This window comes from Chenopodium album, chromosome 13 (assembly GCF_948465745.1).
Source record: "Chenopodium album chromosome 13, dcCheAlbu1.1, whole genome shotgun sequence".
Taxonomy (NCBI): Eukaryota; Viridiplantae; Streptophyta; class Magnoliopsida; order Caryophyllales; family Amaranthaceae; genus Chenopodium; species Chenopodium album.
The window spans coordinates 3,864,749-3,879,070 of NC_137846.1; the positions used below are offsets into that span (position 1 = coordinate 3,864,749).

Sequence of the window (14,322 nt, forward strand, 5' to 3'; positions counted from 1 at the left end):
TTTGCAAAATTTTGAAGATTTCGGGACTCAGTGTTGGAAAGTCTTGAAATTCCAGGGAATACATCTTGGTGTCATATAATGACGTTTGGAACTATATATGATTATTATATTTTTTTCATAAATGTTCGTTGTAGGCTTGAGTTAATGAAATCCGTGCAAGTTGTAAATCGGTAAATTTGTCGTTTAAAAGTAAATTGGATGGTTCCACCCACCCAATGGGACTCCCGGAGGGGATTTGGGACCATGGTAAATATTTCATCAATTTTTATTTACGGGTGAAAAAAAGTAAAAAAATTTCTAAATTAAAGGCTAATATCCATGCTTTTTGAGAAATTTTGGAGATTTCTGGGCCCGTTGTCTAAAAGTCTTAGGATTTTAAGGGATACATCTCGGGTCATATAATGTCGTTTGGAATCATATATTATCATTATATGTCGTCATAAATGTTCGTGGTATGCTTGAATTAATGAAATCGGTGCAAGTTGTAAATCGGTAAATTTTTTTGAAAATTCATTTCGATGCTACTTCAACTCAACATACTACCAATTTCCTTCTCTTCATATTTATTCATCACCATTACCACTTGCACTGAGTAGTTAGTTGAAAATGACGAAGGAAAGTGATACAGTGAATGACTTTTCCTTTTTTTTTTTTTTTTTTTTTTTTTTTTTGGGTGGGTGGGGGTTGGGAGTCAAGGAAAAGGAAAACGATCTAAAGACTAAGAACCATACAAAGTAACTTGAGAGTCTTCCGGTTTGGATATGAAATTCAAGATATTTCTATCAAATTTTAGCACAAGAAAAACAGGGGATACCCAGTTAATCTCTTTGATTGCTGTAGTTTGTCAATCTATTTTGCCAACTCAGCAAATTTTTTTTTTTTGGTTAAAACAGGTTGTCGAAAAAAGAATAATTAATTTGCAGAATTATTGGGATATATGGCAAATTTGCAATCTTCAACTCCTGATGTTGAAGTGTTGTTGTCTTGTTGATGATTTTGTCTTAAAACATGCTAATTATTTATAATATTAGTGATGAGTGTAATGTGATGAGTCCTAATGACTTAATATTACTTATAATATTAGTATTTTGTAATTGAAATATTGCTTTTTATTTTATATTTGGAGTGTAATGTGACGACTTATTATTATTTATAATTATAATACTATGCATTATTATTTTGTAATTGATATTTTACACAGGCCCCCATTTTAAGATATTGTACAGGGCCCAAATAAATTTTCTTGCCCCGCCCCTACCAATAATTATCTGGATATTTTAAATCAAGTGTATTCTAGCCACAAATGCATTTTAACACCAATAGACTATTCTAAGTACACTTAGACTCACCCCACATTAAAAAAGTCTTTTGCTAGTAGTGCTGTAATTTACTTTGAGTTGCAATTTTGTAAACATGCATCTTTCATGGCTTCTCCTCTTACTCTCTTCAATGGGTGCTATCACAGTGTTGGTCGGAACCAACGCTGTGATAACACCCAAAAACATGCTCACAACAACAAACACAACCAAACCCGGTTGCCAACGGAAATGTGGCAACTTAACCATCCCATACCCCTTTGGCATCGGTCAAAATTGCTACTTGCAAGGCTCATTTGGTATCATATGCAACACTTCCTACAACCCTCCTAGAGCCTTCCCTGTAATACGCTATAGCGATTATGACATCTTAGATATTACCGAGACTCAAATAATGATCAGGACTACAATTATAGCCTCGCGTTGCCAAAATTCGCAGGGGAATGTAACCTTTAAGACAGGGAACTTAGATATGTGGGGTTCTCCCTTTACCATCTCAAACACTGCAAACAAGCTCACTGTCATTGGCTGTAATAATTACGTGGTGTTTGGTGGTTCCGGAGACACTGCAGAGAGCTACGCAAGGGCTGGTTGCATTTCATTGTGTAGTAATAAAATTGAGCCTGTTCCGGGTCTTTGTCCGGGATTAGGATGCTGCCAGGATTCCATTCCGTTTGGCTGGCAAGGGTTCACAATAAGTCTTTTCGGAGTTGAAGATGACCAAGGGGTTAATTCAATAGCCAGATTCTTATCTAATGAGTCTTGTAGCTATGCTTTCTGTGCTGAAAAAGGCAGCTTCATCTTCGGTGGGGCTTCTGACTTGACACTGAATAATTTTGATGTTGTTCGAAACAGAATTATGAAGCAAGTTTATATGGTTCTCGATTGGAACATAGAACTCAAAACTTCCTGCAAAATGGTGAAGATGAGCAATTCTAGTATTAATCCTTATCTTTGTCAGTCAAATACTAGATGTATTGATACAGAGGAGGGAGGATATCGCTGCAGCTGCCTTCCTGGATACGAGGGGAATCCTTATCTTAAGCCCGGTTGCACAGGTTAGTTTATATTGTCACACTTTATGCTGTCTTCTTTAGTTGAATTTTCTATAAAAAGAATGAAAGTTGATTTAATTCTTTGCAAGGTAATAAGGTAAGGTACTTGAAATTTATTTCGTCTTACTTTTGTGTAGACATCAATGAGTGCATTGCTGGTCCAAACAATCCGTGTACCATGGCTTGTGTTAACTCTCCGGGGAGTTACAAATGCTCCTGTCCTCGTGGCTATACTGGAGATGGATTAAAATCCGGTATTGGTTGTGTAAGGATTATTGATAAGAGCTCATCAGCCCTCAATAAATTCACTCTTGGTATGTAATTTCTGAATCTAATCTCTTTTTGGCAATAATTAAGGTTAGCATTTTATTATGTTTAAAAGGCGATAATACTTAATAGATCATGTTCTATAGTATGGAACTGAATATATACCGAACAATGTTTATCATCAAGAAAGATACAGTACAAGGATTATGTTTAAAAAGCAATAGTAGATCATGTTTTACAGTATGGAACTGGATACGTAGACTTTCTAAATATTTGAAGACAAATATTGCAATTAAAGAATTGTTTGGCTTAAACTATAAATATAAGTAGTATTTATTTATTTTTATTTTTTTATTCAATTAGTAATTCAATCTATTTTTATTGTGAGCTACAGGACTAGGCATATCCTTGGGAATAATAATTTTGCTCATTGTTGCTTGGTGGTTTTCTACTATAATAAAAAGAAGAAGAATCATTAAGCAAAAGGCTATAAATTTTGAGCGAAATGGTGGGTTACTATTGCAACAACAAATGGCTGCTGATGAAAGTGTTGTGGCAGCAATAAAAATCTTCACCGTCGAAGAGTTAGAAAGAGCCACTGACCACTTCATTGAGGATAGAATCCTCGGAAAGGGCGGCCAAGGTACAGTTTACAAGGGAATGCTGAGTGAAGGAAGGATTGTTGCCATAAAAATGTGCAAAGTTATTGTTGATCAAAATCAGTGTGGAGATTTTGTCAATGAAGTCATCATATTATCAAATATTAATCATAGGAATGTAGTGAAGTTATTAGGATGTTGTTTGGAACATGAGGCCCCATTACAAGTGTTTGAGTTTATACCAAATGGAACTCTGGATCATCATATTCATAGTCCAATCTCTGAATTTCTAATCACTTGGAGAATGCGGTTGCAAATTGCTTCCGATTTAGCTGGAGCACTTTCTTATTTACATTCATCGTCTTCTATTCCTATCTTCCATAGAGACATCAAATCTTCCAACATACTATTGGATGACAAATACAGGGCAAAGTTATCAGATTTTGGGACTTCAAAGTCAGTTGCTATAGATCAAACCCATGCAACTACTCGTGTTATGGGAACATTTGGTTATTTGGATCCAGAGTACTATCTATTAGGCCAGTATACTGAAAAGAGTGATGTTTATAGTTTCGGGGTAGTTTTGGTTGAGCTTTTAACAGGACAAAAGGCAATACGAAGTACACTAGAAGAAGAGAAAAGCTTGACATCATGGTTTCTTTCCCACATGGAAAACTCTCGTTTACTTGATATCATTGATTCCCAAGTCGTGAAAGAGACTTCCAAGGAAGAATTCCTCATTATTGCTGAAATAGCAAATCGTTGTCTGAACCTAGACAGAAACAGAAGACCCACCATGAAAGAAGTTCTACTAGAGATTGAGGCAGTGTTGTCACTTCATTTGCCCCACGCAAACGAGCAAATCGAGCCAAAATCAAGGCAAATGTTCAGTGAAACAAGTGATGGTGTTTTTTTTAGTCCTAGCACTTTTTACTTGGAAAATAGCTCTTCAAGCTCTGCTGATGTATCTTTACTAAACAACCCAAGGTGATTCGGTTTAACACTGATGAATTACTACTCTTATGTATTTCCCTCAACATTATGCGCCTACAATTACTAACTCCCAAATTACAATCTCTTCTCCAAGCTTTCCGTAAGTAGGTTCTTTTTTTGCTTACATGAATTAATAGCTCCAACTGTGGGAAGTATATTATATCTTTATCTGCCAAAAACTTGTGAAATAATACTGTACTTCGCTTTGCACACTATTTGTCAATAAAATCTATGGATGGTTCAATGGTATTGCTATATATATTCATCAACTTGTATTTTATTGGTTTTCTTTACTCATAACGTGTATATCAGGCTAACTACGGTGCCATTTTAGACTTCTTGAAAATATGGTTGGAATTTTCAATGTGATTTTATAATACTATACTACAATTTGCCATTTAGTTCTTTTTTAAAAGAGGGTTATTGTGTTTTCAATTTATATGCAAGTCCGCGTGTTCACACCCAAAAAATATATCTATATGACTATATTGGTTGTATACTTGTATGCTCAATTTCTTATGAGGCAGGTAGGTATTTTATTTTACAAATATACTAATTTTAAAAAGATTTATGGATGTATCAATTAATTACTTTCTAAAAATATTTGGTTGACTTTAGGGTTATCCATCCTTTTGAACGCGAAAAAGAGAGACCATACAAATTTTTGAAGGGAACATATCATTCAACTAGTAATATTCTTCAATCCTTCTATTCCACAAAGATGTTGAAATGAAGATTGTAATGAAAACTTGATGAAATACAAATTGATTAAAAAAATTAACTCAACCAACAGCGCGTGAGCTAGATCCGGTCTTATTTTATTAAGTCTGCGGTGTACCAAAGCCTTGTTGCCTAGTTGGAGCTTGTCATTGTTGAAAATCTTCATGTGGCAACACCAACTCCTTCAAGATCTTTCTTTGCTTAATTTCCTACCATTTGTTGTGCATATTTTAATTTACTTGTATATATCTCAAGGCTTAGACTAAAATAACTTGAGCAGTAAACATGCATCTTCCATGGCTTCTCCTCTTGCTCTTAATGAGTGCAACCCCCTTGGTAGTCACCAACGCTTTGATAACACCAAAAACCATGATCACAGCCGCAAACACAACCAAACCCGGTTGCCAGCAGAAATGTGGTAACCTGACCATCCCATACCCCTTCGGTATTGGTAGCGATTGTTTCCTTCAAGGCTGGTTTGGTATCATATGCAACACCTCTTACAACCCTCCTAAAGCGATCCCTGTGATACCATTTGGTTCAAGAAGGCATACAGACATATTGGATATAACCGAGACCCAGATAATTATCCGGAATACTGAGGTAACTTCACGTTGCTTCGATCCACAAGGGAATGTGAGCTCTGAGGTTTCAGGGTTCTTAGATATGTGGGATTCTCCCTATACTGTATCAACAGCAAACAAGCTCACAGTCATTGGCTGTGACGAGTATGCACTGATTGATGGTTCTGGAGAGAATTCACTCTATGAAAAGGGTGGTTGCATTGCTTTGTGCAATTCAGAAGGGGTGACCAAAGGTTCTTGTTTGGGGTCAGGTTGCTGTCAGACGTCTGTGTTAACTGGCTGGCAAGGGTTCAATATTAAGCTCTTTAGCTTGGAAAACCGCCGTTCATTTACTAATCAGTCAACTTGTAGCTATGCTTTCTTTGCTCGAAATGGAAGCTTTGTATTTGGTGGAGCTTCAGACATGACAAATACTAGTGTTGTTCAAAACAGAATCCTACAGCAAGCCCCTATTGTGCTTGATTGGATTGTAGAACTTAAGACTTCGTGCAAAGAGGCGCAAAAAAACAATTCGACTGCTACACCATATCTTTGTCAGTCCAATACTGAATGCATAGATACAGATCTGGGAGGATATCGCTGCAGCTGCCTCCCTGGCTATGAGGGAAATCCTTATCTTCAATCCAGTTGCAAAGGTACAGTCTAGAGCATTTCAGATTTGGTGTTTGTGTCCTAATTATTTTTGAGTCTTAATATAAAGGGTAAATTTCCAATTTGATTCTAAGTAAAGCACTCCATTTTTGTTGAACTTTCGCACAGACATCAACGAGTGTGCTGCTGGTCCAAATAATCCATGTACCACGGCCTGTGTTAACACTCCAGGGAGTTACAGATGCTTTTGTCCCAGAGGATATTCTGGCGACGGATTAAAATCTGGGATTGGCTGCATAAAGAATTTAGACAAAAGCTCATCCTCCCTCAAGAAAATCACTCTAGGTAATTTATCTGTTAATCTGTTTATGGTTAAAAGATGACTGCAGAACATGTCAAGCGATTATGCCATAGGCATTGAATTTTTTTTGTTTTTTTGTTTTTTGATGCAAGTTAATATATAAATAAATAAATAAAATGTGTTTTGTAGCGGAGGTAATGATGTAATAATTTTAATCTGTATTTGTGTGAACTACAGGATTGGGAATATCCTTGGGAACAGTAATTTTGCTCCTTATTGGTTGGTGGTTTTCTTCTGTTATCAAAAGGAGAAGGATCATCAAGCAAAAGGCTGTATACTTCGAGCGGAATGGCGGGTTGCTGTTAAAACAGCAGATGGCTACTGATGAAAGTGTAGTAGCAAGACTAAAGATTTTTACTTCTGACGAATTAGAAAGAGCAACAGACCAGTTTAATGAAGACAGGATAGTTGGACAAGGAGGTCAAGGAACAGTTTACAAAGGAATGTTGAGTGAAGGAAAAATTGTTGCTATAAAGAAGGCTAAAGTGGTTGATGAAAGTCAGTTAGGAGGTTTTATCAATGAAGTGGTTATATCATCACAAGTAAACCACAGGAATATAGTGAAGTTACTAGGATGTTGTTTGGAAACTGAAGTTCCGATATTAGTTTATGAGTTTATTCCAAATGGAACTCTCTATCATCATATCCATAACCCAAGTGAAGAGTTTCCTATCACTTGGAGAATGCGATTGCAGATTGCTTCTGATTCTGCAGGAGCACTTGCTTACTTGCATTCATCGTCTTCTATTCCTATCCTTCATAGAGACATCAAATCCTCCAACATACTCTTGGATGATAAATACAGGGGGAAGCTGTCAGATTTTGGGACTTCTATGTCGATTGCTATTGATCAAACCCATGTAACCACTCGTGTCATGGGAACCTTTGGTTATTTAGATCCAGAGTACTTTCAATCAAGTCAATTCACTGAAAAGAGTGACGTTTACAGCTTTGGAGTAGTCCTCGTCGAGCTTTTAACAGGACAAAAAGCAATACGTGCCACGAAAGAAGAAGATAGAAGCTTGACATCTTGGTTCCTTTCCCATATGAATGATACTCGTTTGCTCGATATTATCGATTCTCAAGTCTTACAAGAGGGTTCAGAGCAAGAGTTGCATATTATTGCTAATCTCGCAAGGCAGTGTTTAAACTTGGATGGAAAGAAAAGACCAACCATGAAAGAAGTTCTAATAGAGATAGAGGGAGTAATGTCACTTCGTATCCCAGAAAGAAATCGAAAGAACGGCCTAGAAACCGAGCACAATGGAACAGCTAAACATACTTGTGATGGGATTTTAAGTTCTAGCTCGTTTTACACAGAGAATAGTTCTTTAGATTCTGCTGAAATGTCACTGTTATTCAATCCCAGATAATTTACATCTCTAGTAGATGATGGAATAGTCCTTCAGTTAGTCTAGAAGTCAAGGGGAAAAACTATAGACTGGGAAAATCTGGAAAACAGTTGAAAAGATTATAACTGAAAAGATCTACGTAATTGACTATTGTTTATCTTCATTTCTAGCTTAGAAATTCTAGTCTCATACTAAATGAAATGAACTCTTAATTAAAGTGTTGTCTAATTATTTACCATCTTTACCCCATGTGAAATGACCATAACATCTCTGTGAACGAGTCTGTGCAGTGTGAACAGTATTGGGTTAAGCCTACCTTATTAGCAGAGTAGCAGCAACTCCAGCAAGTACTCCGTATGAAAATAAAACGAGTTATCATACCTAGACAATCGCCGCTATCTAGCTATCCCCCCTCTCAAGCCAGTATAGGTTCAGGATCAAAAATCTGAGTACTAAACTTTATTTTTCTTATAAAACTGTTGATACTCATTGATATATATCTAGTATAAGGCTAGAATGAAAGTCCTAATTGAAGAAACCAACAAGTTATTTTAAGTGTTATTTTACTAAAATTAGATACTCCGTAACTCAAACTTTAGAGAAGACTGTTTTACGTATATTCTCTATCCAAAAACAAATTTAATATTTGCTAAAATGGATTTTACTTTTTTAAATCATTTTTGCTAAAGTAAACCCACTTGTTCTGAACTGACTTATTTTAATTAGAAAGATCATGGAGTAGCATACTAGCATATACATATAATAAATGAAGTGCATATTCAAACCTGTGAAAAGTATGTAAAACATCTCTGCCAGCTTGCTTGGTTAGTCTTGTGGCCTTGTGGACGGTAACCTTTCATTCTCGTCTACAAACACATATATAAATGCACAGTCAATCCTGTGAAAAGTATAGAGTGCTTCAATTGTCTAAAGCATACTTATCTTTATTTAATTAAATAAAATAACCAAGTGGAGCACTGAAGCTCAGTCGTCTCTCAAAACAGATCCACATTATTATAACAATATGGCAAACAAGAACTTCAGGCTGTTTCTTTTATTTTCCTTTCTATATGTATTACATGCATTATGAAATTTTCTGTGACCAAGAGCAATTATACTTTGTATGCAACTCAAGCTCTAAGATAGAAGTATTCTTCGGATGTCAAGTTGCTCTAAGAGAGAAGTTTTCTTATTTCAAGTCGCGCACGATGTTACCAGACACAAATAGTATATGCTTAATCAGGACAATTTCTACACAATGGGCGTTTTCTGGCTGAGGACATTGATTTTATCAATGCAAGTAATAGATTTGTCAATGCAGAACTTGGTAATTGAACTTTGAGGATTGTAAAAATGAGTCTTTCAGTTCCATGGTTTCTCCTCTTCCTCTTGCTGGTCTCAATGAAAGCCATAGCACTAGCCCCTCTTGCCAGCAACAACACAGCCATAATACCTAAAAACATGCTCACAGCAAGAAACACCACCAAACAAGGCTGTCAGAGGGAGTGTGGCAATCTAACCATCCCATACCCCTTTGGCATTGGTTCAGAATGTGCACTTGATGCCTGGTTCATAATCAAATGTGACAACACCTACAACCCACCGAAATCCTTCCTTGAGACACCCCCTGATTTAAAAGATAGGGAAATCGTGGAAATAACAGAGACCGAAGTAGTGATTCGGAATAAGATAGCATCCAAGTGCTACAGGTCCCAGGTGAATGAGATCCCAGAGAGGTTTGGGGACTTAAATATAGTAGGTTCTCCCTTTACTATATCACACACAGCAAACAAGCTCACAGTCATTGGTTGTAATGATTATGCAATGATTGGTGTTTATAGAGGGAATCAGTCTCATGAGACTCCCTTTTATTATGGGGCTGGTTGCATGGCAATGTGCGCTGAGCCAGATAAAACAAATGAGGTGATCCCAGGGTCTTGTTCAGGTTTAGGTTGTTGCCAGACATCCATCCCAGTTGGCTTGCAAAAGTTCAAAATTGATCTTTACAGGTTCTTTGAGAATCCCCATAATAAAACAATTAGTGAACTTCAGCCATGTACCTACGCTTTCTTTGCTAGAGAGGGTAACTTCAGTTTTGGCGGAGCTTCAGATTTGACACCAAATGGCACTGTATTCAAGAGAACCATGCAGGGAGTCCCTGTAGTGCTTAATTGGGCTTTTGAACGTAGTGCTTCCTGCAAAGAGGCGAAAAAGAACACTACTGCGTATGTTTGTCAGTCAAATAGTGAGTGTGTTGAATCAGATGGGGGAAAGTATCACTGCAGTTGTCGTTCTGGATACGAGGGCAACCCTTACCTCGAACCAGGTTGCACAGGTTGGTGGTACTCCATACTTTAACAGACTTTCCCTATTTTCCCTGCTCTTTATTTGATGATGGAATTTTAACAACCAAATTGCTTTTTTTCCTCCAGATATTAATGAGTGTGCTGCTGGTTCAAATAGCCCATGTAGCATGGATTGTATAAATACTCAAGGGAGTTACAATTGTTCTTGCCCAAATGGATATTCTGGTGACGGATTCAAGTCTAGAGCTGGCTGTGTAAAGATTTCAGAAAACAGCTTCAAAGATGTCATTATTGGTAATTTCTGAATTCATCTGACTTTTTAAGAATAAGTCCTTCCTATATGCTGACACTGCCAAAGTGAAATTTTATTGAAATGTGGCATTAAAAAGACATTGAACGATGCTCTAGGACTGCATAACTAGATTATACATTCAAGCCTTACAAAAGCAAAAGATTACAACAAGGCAACAAACCAAAATTCTAACGCATTATAGTTATAATCATTGTGGATATAAATATCAAAATTGATCTGACAAAACAAAACCACCCTATGTGGCTTAGTGGCTTCTTACCTCAAGCAATTAAAGTCTACTTAGGAACACTCATAATGCTTGGTCTTTTAACCAAAGTAACAAAAAACAATTTTAAGTGAGACCTTTATCTATCTTGAACGGTGGAAAGTGAATAGAAATTAATCGCTTCAATAAGAAAATATCTTAAACAGATTTTCTAATCTGACTTCATTCTTCAATCATGTCGCTACAACAACAATGTCAGGCTATATTCTCGATAACTTGAGGTGTTTTCATCTAAATATTTATAGTTCTGGTCTAGTATGAACCCGTGTGAAATTTTCTGATCTAGACTAATTTTCATGTTTGGTCTAAATTTGGTTCTTCATGATTGTTTCTACTACTTTGGACTGATTTTTCAAGTCAGATCTGAATTATTTCATTTAATTTGATCTAGTTTGGTTTTAACAAAGATGAAAATCAAAAGCAATAAGAATAAGGTGAAGAGTACAAAGTCCTAGTCACAACACTAGCATGGGTGACCCAATCAATGAGAGAAATGAAATGTTGAGCTTAAACATATATAAATGCGTGTTTTTGTAGCTTCCTGGTGTTTCCAAATTCTGATTACCTAGAAGTTATATTTTATGTTTTCATTTAAAATGGTAAAGCAGCAAATTGAATTGTCTCTCTGTTATGTACTCAATGAGAAAATCAGTTGCAGTCTTGTAGAAAGATAACACACTACTTAAGAAAAATCTTGTGGGTTTAAATTTAACTATTTAACTGATACGCCCCTGAATAAAATTATTTTCTTCTTGTATCTTGTCTATAATTTATTAGAAACATGAAAATGCAGGGATATTAGACTTTTGGTTTTTTTTTTTTCTTTTTGGTACTAATAGACTTAATATACACTTATTGGAGAATGGAAGGAGTAACTTAGCTGTATATAGCTACTAGTAAGCTAAGGGTCTGTTCTGATTTACTGAACTGAATTGAACTGATTGGAGCTGAACTGAACTGAATATTTTATGAGAGGAGAAACTGAACTGAACTGAATTTAAGCTAAAGAAAACAGGCCCTAAGAATTTATTTTTCTTTTGATACGATAAGATGCAAATGAATTAGCTCAAGAAGTCGTAGTTATTGATCATAAATGCATTTTTTTGCAACCTATACCACAGGACTGGGCACATCCCTGGGAACAATAATTCTGCTTCTAGCTGGGTGGTTTTTGTATGCAGTTACGAAACAAAGAAAACAAATTCTGCAAAAAAGAAAAAATTTAGAGCGTAACAGTGGCATGTTGTTACAGCAACAAATTTCTTGTAGTGAAAGTGTTATAGCAGGGATGAAAATCTTCACCGCTGATGAGTTATACAGAGCTACTGATGGCTTTAACAAGGACAGGATACATGGAAAAGGTGGCCATGGCACTGTGTATAAAGGAATGTTGAGTGAAGGAAAACTTGTTGCCATAAAGAGGACAAACATAGTGAATGAACTAGAGTTACAACAATTCATCAATGAAATGGTAATTCTATCACGGATTAACCACAGGAATATAGTTCAGCTATTAGGATGTTGTTTGGAGACAGAAGTCCCACTCCTAGTTTATGAGTTTATTCAAAATGGAAATCTCTTCCATCATATTCATAATCCAAATGAAGACTTTCCAATCACTTGGAAAATGCGCCTGCAAATTGCTTCTGATTCAGCCGGAGCACTATCTTATTTGCATTCATCATCTTCTAATCCTATTTTTCACAGAGACATCAAATCGTCCAACATATTGTTGGATGACAAATACAGGGCAAAAATATCAGATTTTGGGACTTCAATATTAGTCGCTATTGATCAAACCCATGCAACTACTCGTCTTATGGGAACCTTTGGTTATTTGGATCCAGGATACTTTCACTTAGGCCAATATACAGATAAAAGTGATGTTTATAGTTTTGGAGTGGTTCTTATTGAGCTTCTAACTGCACAAAAGCCTCTACGCACAACTAATGAAGAAGACAGAAGTTTAATTTCATGGTTCCATTCCCACATGAAAAATTCTCAATTGCTGGACATTATAGATCCTCAAATCCTAGAAGAGGGTTCAAAGGAAGAGTTCCTTGCTATTGCCAATCTCGCAATGAGGTGTTTAAACTTGGAAGGGAAGAAAAGACCCGCCATGAACGAAGTTCAACAAGAAATAGAAGAGGTCAGATCACATCATTTGCCCCAAACAAATACTCCAAAATGGCCAAAGTCCCAAGAAGTGTGGACTGAAATAGTAAAATATGGTCCTTCCCCAGAAAATAGTTCTTCCAGTCCTAGTGAATTGTCTAGGTCATTCAGTCCTAGATGATACTGATATCTTCGACATTTGCTACTTACGCTTTCGATTCAAGTTTAATGATAGTCTTATCATTAATCATTCCTTCTTTAAAGTACATGTACTCAATACAGATCATATATGTCTTGCATTCCTATATTGTTCCTCAAATTGTTACGAAATTTGTCAAATAAACTTAACAAGTTATATAATCAATTGGGTGAATCAGAAAAGTGCAAATCTTGTTGGGTATATATATAAGATTCATTTATATGTAAACTCTAACATTTAACAATCTATAAATAGTGCAAAGAAAACAAGAAACAATTAAGAAAAAAAATGAATTAATAACATACTATCATTAATGAATGTAGTAGCATATTCACATACCTCTATCAGGCATTTCATCAAACAGTTGGCGTGCAGAAGGTCGTGTTAATTTTTTGGCATTTTGATCAAACCTGGAAATCAAGCAACCTTTTGTAATTAGATACGCAATTATAAATAAACTAATCAGAGAAGTGTTTCTTCACATACCAATAAGGCGATAAATGGAGAGTAATAGTTGGTGATTGTGAATTCATAACGGTAGAAATAATTACGGAGCACTTTCAACGAATTTGAGGGATGTTTGGTTGATAGAAATCAAGATTTCAATGAGAAATTACTCTGTACACTATTTTCTCATTTTCTCATTCTCCATTTCTTGTTTCATGAGTTTAGGACAGTGAATCGAGTGGAGGTGAAATAATGAGTATGGAGCAAAATATGTAAATAAGTATCAAACATTTATTTGAATGAACAGTATTAAAAATAAAAAAATAAATAAATAAATAAATAAAAAATAAAAAGGGGGGATCGGACAATTTAGCATGATTCAAATTTTTAAAAAAACTCCAACCAGACTCAAGCCCGATCTAAACATCCAAATCCACACATCTAAATAATACCATGAGTCAAATTTGATATTGATTTAGGGATATCAATAGAGCGGGTCAAATAGGAGACATGCCCCATCCCCGTCCCAATAGAGTGAGGAAATGTCTTGGTTTGGCGCACTGGCGGACCTACGTTGGAGCAAGGGGTAGCACGTGCTACCCCTCAAAAAAAAAAATTAAAACTAGTTTTGTTTTTTTGTATATAACTTTTATCATGTATGAGAGGAATATATGCTCCGTGTTGCTCTAGTGGTTGGGGAAGTGAGATATAAGTTGTTGGGATACCTGTCTGCGGTTCAGTACTAGGCAACAACCAATTTTTTTGAGGTAATAATTTATTTCTTTTTATTTTATTTTATCAAAAAGCATTTTACATAGTATTATTTTTTGACATTTAAA

The 14,322-nt window shown here is 35.9% G+C and overlaps 3 protein-coding genes and 1 long non-coding RNA gene across 5 annotated transcripts; 3 read left to right on the forward strand and 1 right to left on the reverse strand.

The window, feature by feature from the left end:
- Nucleotides 1-1,386: 1,386 nt before the first annotated feature.
- LOC145576005 (wall-associated receptor kinase-like 22) lies at nt 1,387-4,445 on the forward strand. Its single transcript, XM_081633791.1, has 3 exons — nt 1,387-2,374; nt 2,509-2,685; nt 3,033-4,445. The coding sequence occupies exons 1-3, from the start codon at nt 1,414-1,416 to the stop codon at nt 4,226-4,228; spliced, it is 2,334 nt and encodes a 777-aa protein (XP_081489917.1). The 5' UTR covers nt 1,387-1,413; the 3' UTR covers nt 4,229-4,445.
- A 767-nt stretch (nt 4,446-5,212) lies between these two features.
- On the forward strand, nt 5,213-8,055 carry LOC145576006 (wall-associated receptor kinase-like 8). The gene is made up of 3 exons (XM_081633792.1): nt 5,213-6,169; nt 6,294-6,470; nt 6,664-8,055. The coding sequence occupies exons 1-3, from the start codon at nt 5,236-5,238 to the stop codon at nt 7,857-7,859; spliced, it is 2,307 nt and encodes a 768-aa protein (XP_081489918.1). The 5' UTR covers nt 5,213-5,235; the 3' UTR covers nt 7,860-8,055.
- A 1,007-nt stretch (nt 8,056-9,062) lies between these two features.
- Nucleotides 9,063-13,208, forward strand: LOC145576007 (wall-associated receptor kinase-like 8). The gene is made up of 3 exons (XM_081633793.1): nt 9,063-10,173; nt 10,271-10,438; nt 11,844-13,208. Exons 1-3 carry the CDS (start codon nt 9,192-9,194, stop codon nt 13,016-13,018), a joined length of 2,325 nt encoding a protein of 774 aa, XP_081489919.1. The 5' UTR covers nt 9,063-9,191; the 3' UTR covers nt 13,019-13,208.
- On the reverse strand, nt 10,209-13,994 carry LOC145576008 (uncharacterized). Of its 2 annotated transcripts, none has more exons than XR_014098309.1 (3): nt 13,523-13,994; nt 13,376-13,446; nt 10,209-10,394 (listed from the first exon to the last, which is right to left on the reverse strand). It is a non-coding gene; the product is annotated as an uncharacterized LOC145576008 (long non-coding RNA). The 2 variants fall into 2 exon arrangements; XR_014098308.1 differs by having other exon boundaries at nt 10,209-10,493.
- Between the last annotated feature and the right edge of the window lie 328 nt (nt 13,995-14,322).